The sequence below is a fragment of the Ammodytes marinus genome, assembly GCF_949987685.1.
Source record: "Ammodytes marinus genome assembly, chromosome: 12".
NCBI lineage: Eukaryota > Metazoa > Chordata > Actinopteri > Uranoscopiformes > Ammodytidae > Ammodytes > Ammodytes marinus.
In genome coordinates, this window is record NC_137216.1 from 29098427 (window position 1) to 29105926 (window position 7500).

Consider the following 7500-nt stretch of genomic DNA (forward strand, 5'->3'; position numbering starts at 1 on the left):
GATTTTTTTTTGCCTTTTTGCCTTTCTAGCAAAATTCGGTGCCAAAACAATAGGCCGCAACTTCCAAAAAGGGATTTTCATACGAGGCATATTCAAGCCTTCGCCAAACGAGTTGACACAAAGTTCATTAAGCCTATTATCAGCTCCACAAAACTCTCTCTGTATTTCTCAGTATGGCAGTGTTTACAAACTGGTGTGTGTGTGTGTGTGTCCCACCCTTACACTGGTGCAGGAGCTCAGAAAAATCCCCAAGAAGAGCCCAAGAAATGTTTCAGTTGTTGATTCTACTGCTAAGAAAAAAACCTGGACGTACAGCAGAAGGTATAAAATCCATGTGCCATCACTGAAGGCTTTACCTCATGTAGATGGCGATGCACCGACAGTGTTGTTGCTGCAGCAACACAACAATATGCTATAAAACAAGTGAATCAAAAGGCAGCGAATTGTCTGTCTGACCTCTTCTCAACGTGTGTGTGACCCAAACGCCCCGAGAAATGAGAGGAAGAAGGGATGAAAGAGAACGGGTTAAGAGACGTAAAGGAGTACTTGTCCGAAATAAAAACATTTTCAATTAATTTTTTTTTTTTTTTTAACCTTTATTTATACAGGTAAATCCCATTGAGACCGAGGACTCTTTTTCAAGGGAGACCTGTTTTCCTTTCCCACGTTACCATTCACACACACATAGCAGGCTAACTATCAACATTCACACGAGGCAAGGTGGGTGAAGTGTCTTGCCCAAGGACACAACAACCATGACGCAGGTGGCAGGGCGGGGGATCGAACCTCCAACCCTTTGATCATCAGCCGACCCGCTCTACCACCTGAGCCACAGTCGCCCCAAATGCAATTCAATGCGTTTAGTTTCCTAACATTTTTTTGTTTTCCTGACTTTTCATTTGAACAGTGTACGGACTGAAAGAACAATCAGAGACATTCCATATGAATGATAAGTTATCTCAACCAAAGATAATGAGTTGGCTCAAATGTAGACAGTTTATATTAAAATTTAAAAGGGACACTGTGTAACATTTTAAGTAATTTATTAGCTAAAATCAATATCCTCATTCATAAATATGTCCTCATTAGTGTAAAATCACCTCTGCCAATAATCTGAATTATCCTCCCGAGCGGAGAATTACAATTATTAATATTACATTTTGTACATTGAGCAGGCAAGTCTTATGGAGGCATCCATGTTGGTTGGAATGTCATCAGGTGCATTGTTTAGAATTTAGAATTGTTCTTGTCCTTGAAGGCCACTGTAGCTTCTGTTATTATTCTAAAGGGTTGGGGTTACCCAGGGAGTGTTGCATTCTAGAACTTTGTAGAACTTTCTTGATGATGTCATATTACACACTGCACCTTTAAGAGTTTTAGCCTCAACACTTACATAAAATTGCATGAATATTTTGTGTTCCTAACTTTCATTTGTAAAGTGTGTGTCACGGTGGGTGAAGTGTCCTTGGGCAAGACACTTCACCCACCTTGCCTTGTGTGAATGTCGATAGTTAGCCTGCTATCGGTGTGTGAATGTGTGTGTGAATGGTAACGTGGGAAAGGAAAACAGGTCTCCCTTGCAAAAGAGTCTCAGGTCTCAATGGGATTTACCTGTATAAATAAAGGTTTAAAAAAAAAAAAAAAAAAAAAAAAAAAAAAAAAAGTGTACCTACTATAATCACAACTACTGTCAGAGCTAAAGGTATTTCAGATGATTATCTTACTCTTTATAATGGGGTGACTGTGGCTCAGGTGGTAGAGCGGGTCGGTTGTTGTGTCCTTGGGCAAGACACTTCACCCACCTTGCCTCGTGTGAATGTCGATAGTTAGCCTGCTATCGGTGTGTGAATGTGTGTGTGAATGGTAACGTGGGAAAGGAAAACAGGTCTCCCTTGTAAAAGAGTCTCCGGTCTCAATGGGATATACCTGTATAAATAAAGGTTAAAAAAAAAAAAAAAAAAAAAAAGTGTACCTACTATAATCACAACTACTGTCAGAGCTAAAGGTATTGCAGATGATTATCTTACTCTTTATAATGGGGTGACTGTGGCTCAGGTGGTAGAGCGGGTCGGTTGTTGTGTCCTTGGGCAAGACACTTCACCCACCTTGCCTCGTGTGAATGTCGATAGTAAGCCTGCTGCTATCAGTGTATGAATGTTTGTGTGAATGGTAACGTGGGAAAGGAAAACAGGTCTCCCTTGCAAAAAGAGTCTCCGGTCTCAATGGGATTTACCTGTATAAATAAAGGTTAAAAAAAGGTTTTCTCTCTTGAGAACGAAACCAAGTTACTGCACGTACCCTGTGACAGGAGGAGGAAACACCAGGTATGATTCTAACATTCCTTGCCTCTCTGCCATGGCACTGAATCAAAAGTCTACTCACGTTAAAGCTACAGTGTGTAATAAAGCAGTATTTAGCAGCATCTAGTGGTGAGATTTTAGATGTCAACGCTCCCTTGCTAACCACGATATTTGGGGGGGATGTACAGAAGCTACGGTGGCCTTCAAGGACAAGAAGCTATAGTTACTAAAGATGGCATCATCAACCATCAACCACTGCCTCAAGTCTTCCCACAATATCAAGTGATGAGGTGAAGATGTATTTAGTTATTTATTCTATAGTACTTCTTCTTCTTCTTGGTCTTCCAACAGGTGCATTTCCCCAGGACGCCCACTATAAATAAAAACGTGTAAGGTCGTTAAGTTTGTCCGTTCTGTGCTACTGTAGAAACATGGCGGTGCAACATGGCGGCCTCAGCGCCCCGCTCCTATGTAGATATAAAAGGCTCATCCTAAGGTTAAGAAAGTGATGATTTACTAATTGAAAAATACTTGAGTATGATATTCAATGTGTGTGTGTGTGTGTGTGTGTGTGTGTGAGTGAGTGAGTGAGTGAGTGTGTGTGTGAGTGAGTGAGTGAGTGAGTGAGTGAGTGTGAGTGAGTGAATGAGTGTGTGAGTGAGTGAGTGAGTGAGTATGTGCGTTTGCGTGTGTGTGTGTGTGTGTGTGCGTGCGTGCGTGACTTAGTGAGTGAGTGTGTGCGTTTCCGTGTGTGTGTGTGTGTGTGTGTGTGTGTGTGTGTGTGTGTGTGCAGTGTGTGTGTTAACCAGGTTTCAAACTCACCTCAATGTGTCGATGTGAAGCCGTGGACAAGTCTACCTGGAGACAAAACAGACAGGAGACATGGTTAGTGTTAAGAATGAATACTAAGAATTCCTACTCGTTTATTGACACTTCCATAAAGCATATTTGGCATAAATGAAAGCAAAATATGGTCATGGTATATGTCACATTAAAAACCAGTCAAATTTAAAGCTATAGCGCGTAACTTCTGTCGCCCCCATGAGGAATTCTGAGTAATTACAACAACACTGTCGGTGCATCGCCATCTACATGAGGTAAAGCCTTCAGTGATGGCGCATGGATTTTATACCTTCTGCTGTACGTCCAGGTTTTTTTTTCTTAGCAGTAGAATCAACAACTGAAACATTTCTTGGGCTCTTCTTGGAGATTTTTCTGAGCTCTTGCACCAGTGTCAAGAGGGGGCACCAGTTTGTAAACGCTGCCATACTGAGAAATACAGAGAGAGTTTTGTGGAGCTGATAATAGGCTTAATCAACTTTGTGTCAACTTGTTTGGTGATGGCTTGAATGTAACCGACATTCATTCATATGAAAAAGTTACGCACTATAGCTTTGAAAGAGAAAAAGACATACAATTTGAGGAATAGGCCTACATGTCACACGATAGCTTTATAATGGACAGATACACATTAAAAAGGTCATAACAGGAGCAACATCCGTACATAAAGAAATTAAAGTGCTGGAGTTCTGTTATCAAAAGATCGCTATCAGTTAAGTGAATGTTTCGGTGACAGGTCCGGGCGGGACGATTTGAGGCATGAAGCATTTTTAAACCGACATTCATTCATATTAAAAAAAGTTACGGGGGCGCCCTTTAGCTCAGTTGGTAGGGCGTCCCCCCCCCCCCCCCCCCATGGGCCTCGGCCAGCAGCGGACCCGGGTTCGATTCCAGCCCGCGGTCGTTCTCTGCATGTCACTCCCCTCTCTGCCCCATTTCAACTCTGTCTCTACACTATCAATAAAGCATAAAAATGCAAAAAAAAAAAAATATCTTAAAAAAAAAAAAAAAGTTACGCACTATAGCTTTATAATTGACTAATACATGTTAGAAAAGTCATACAAAGAGAAGCATATGTTAAAATGAAAGTACTGTAGTTGTACCATATCTGCTGATCGCTATCAGTTAAGTGAATGTTTCTGTGACAGGTGCGGGCGGCAGGAATAAAGGCATGAAGCATTTTAAACCGCTATCAGTTAAAGGAATACTTCACCCATACGGAACCGGCGTTCTATCATTATAAAATCGCTATTATAATATAATGAATGGGGTTTTTCTTCCCTCAGTCTTCCCTCAGTCTTCCCTTGGCCCAGCTGTCCTGTTAATCCTAACCCTACATTTTTACTGAAGTGATGTCACATTAGTCAAATGTAGGGTTAGACAGTGAGACCATAAAACACTCTTTCTGCCTTTTTTCTCAGGCTATAGGATGAACCGATTTCTTAAATGGTTGCACATTTATACTACATTAGGATCTCAGAGTTCAATACACCTTCATATTTCCACCGGTGAAGTAGGTCTTTAAGGTGAATGTTTTGGTGACAGGTGCGGGTAGGGAGGAATCAAGGCATGAAGCATTACCAAACTCAAACTCTTTGGATGTCGGAAATTTGCGTGGGAGTCGGAGGTTAAGCTATTTCCCGCATGCCAGTCTGCATTCCACTAACGGCAGACGATAGCAAGAGTGATTTGGAGGCCAAGACAATGGAGCACTTTTGCAGGGCTGTGTTGGCTCTTAGTAATGTAATGTAGAATTTATTTATTATTTCGAATACTTTTTATTATATTTTTGAATGGAATACTGCAAAGAACAATCACGGAAAAACTGCCAACAACATTGACTATAATGTTATAGAAATCTTAAGATACTTTGCACATACAAGTAGCTACGAGGAACTTTTAAATATTTCTGAAACAGTCTCATTTATTCCTCTGATGATCATTAATTACATGTAACAGCTAAACGAGACCATCAGTGCAAAGAATGCTATTTTTATATAGTTTTTCTTAATGCCTTTGTCATGGTGTATACGCTCACCCAGGAACTACAGCTGGGTGCAAGAATGAACACAAACTGAAAAGTTCCTCGGAGCACCTTTATTATGTAATGTATAATTATGCATAGCCATGCATTATGTACCTTTATTACACTTACACTATTGCCACAGAAAACTTTAATGCATGCACATAGCCTGCTGCACACAGACACTTAAAGGAATACTTCACCCATACGGAACCGGCATTCTATCATTATAAAATCGCTTTTATAATATAATGAATGAGGTTTTTCTTCCCTCAGTCTTCCCTCAGTCTTCCCTTGGCCCAGCTGTCCTGTTAATCCTAACCCTACATTTTCCCATGTGTGATGTCACGCTAGTAAACTGTAGGGTTAGACAGTGAGACCATAAAACACTCTTTCTGCCTTTTCTCAGGCTAGGATGAACCGATTTCTAAAATGTTTGCACATTTATACTACATAGGATTTCAGAGTTCAATACACCTTCATATTCCAACCGGTGAAGTAGGTCCTTAACAATACAATACTATACTATGCACCGTTATGAGATCTCAGGGAAAGCAGGACAGTTTAAACAGATACTATGTCAGCCTTTCCTGGACTATAGCAGCGCTGAAGGGACCTACATGACACCGTATTTACCTTTAGTTTAAACAATGTCCTTAGAAACCTGTTAAGTACAGTAAAGTATTATTTTTTTAAGTCTGTATGCATGCACATAACTTGCTGCACACATACACACAAATATACAAGTATCTGTTAACATTCACACACACACACACACACACACACACACACACACACACACACACACACACACACACACACACACACACACACACACACACACACACACACACACACACACACACACACACACACACACACACACACACACACACACACACACACACACACACACACACACAGGTTCAAATCACAAAAGAGTTTTTTGAAAAGGTTCTATCGGCACATTCCTAAGTTTTGCACGGAGCTTTGCAGAACGATTCCAGCTAACTTAGTTTCCGCCTAATTTGCAGGATGTTGTACACACACGCACACACACGCACACACACACACACACATAAACACACACCCACACACCCACACACCCACACCCACACACACACACACACACACACACACACACACACACACACACACACACACACACACACACACACACACACACACACACACACACACACACACACCCTCACACACACATAAATACACACAAACACACACACACATAAACACACACAAACACACACACACACACACACACACACACACACACACACACACACACACACACACACACACACACACACACACACACACACACACACACACACACACACACACACACACACACACACACACACACACACACACACACACACACACACACAGGTTATACAGGTGTTAAGGGGAAGGATGAAGGTCTGTGCCAAACTTCAGTTCACATACACAACCACAGACTCACACTAAAAAGGTTTTTATAAGTGCTACCATATGCGAATACTATAAAGTGTGTATTTTAAATCCGATGCATAACTATAACTCAGCCTGAATCCACTCCCATATGAGTAGGACGTTAGTAGGGCTTTTAGTATGATTAGGACGTTAGTAGGGCTTTTAGTATGATTAGGACGTTAGTAGGGCTTTTAGTATGAGTAGGACGTTAGTAGGGCTTTTAGTATGAGTAGGACGTTAATAGGGCTTTTAGTATGAGTAGGACGTTAGTAGGGCTTTTAGTATGAGTAGGACGTTAATAGGGCTTTTAGTACGAGTAGGACATTAGTATGAGTAGGGCATTAGTAGGGCTTTTAGTATGAGTAGGACGTTAGTAGGGCTTTTAGTATGATTAGGACGTTAGTAGGGCTTTTAGTATGAGTAGGACGTTAGTAGGGCTTTTAGTATGAGTAGGACGTTAATAGGGCTTTTAGTATGAGTAGGACGTTAGTATGAGTAGGGCATTGGTAGGGCTTTTAGTATGAGTAGGACGTTAGTAGGGCTTTTAGTATGAGTAGGGCGTTAGCAGGGCTTTTAGTATGAGTAGGACGTTAGTAGGGCTTTTAGTATGAGTAGGGCGTTAGCAGGGCTTTTAGTATGAGTAGGACGTTAGTAGGGCTTTTAGTATGAGTAGGACGTTAGTAGGGCTTTTAGTATGAGTAGGACGTTAGTAGGGCTTTTAGTATGAGTAGGACGTTAGTAGGGCTTTTAGTATGAGTAGGACGTTAGTGGGGCTTTTAGAAAACAGCCCAGGTAATAACATACAATCAGACACTTCTGCACTTTAATTTAAGTGGTAGGCTATTGTAACTTTTTCACAATACT

The 7500-nt window shown here is 41.1% G+C and overlaps 1 protein-coding gene across 1 annotated transcript in view; it reads right to left on the minus strand.

The window, feature by feature from the left end:
* Positions 1 to 7500, minus strand: part of tnfsf11 (TNF superfamily member 11) — a 25229-nt gene that overhangs the window by 11140 nt on the left and 6589 nt on the right. The window contains exon 2 of the mRNA XM_080037692.1: positions 3123 to 3158. Coding sequence (XP_079893818.1) covers positions 3123 to 3158 — 36 coding nt within the window. The remainder of the gene's footprint in view (positions 1 to 3122; positions 3159 to 7500) is intronic.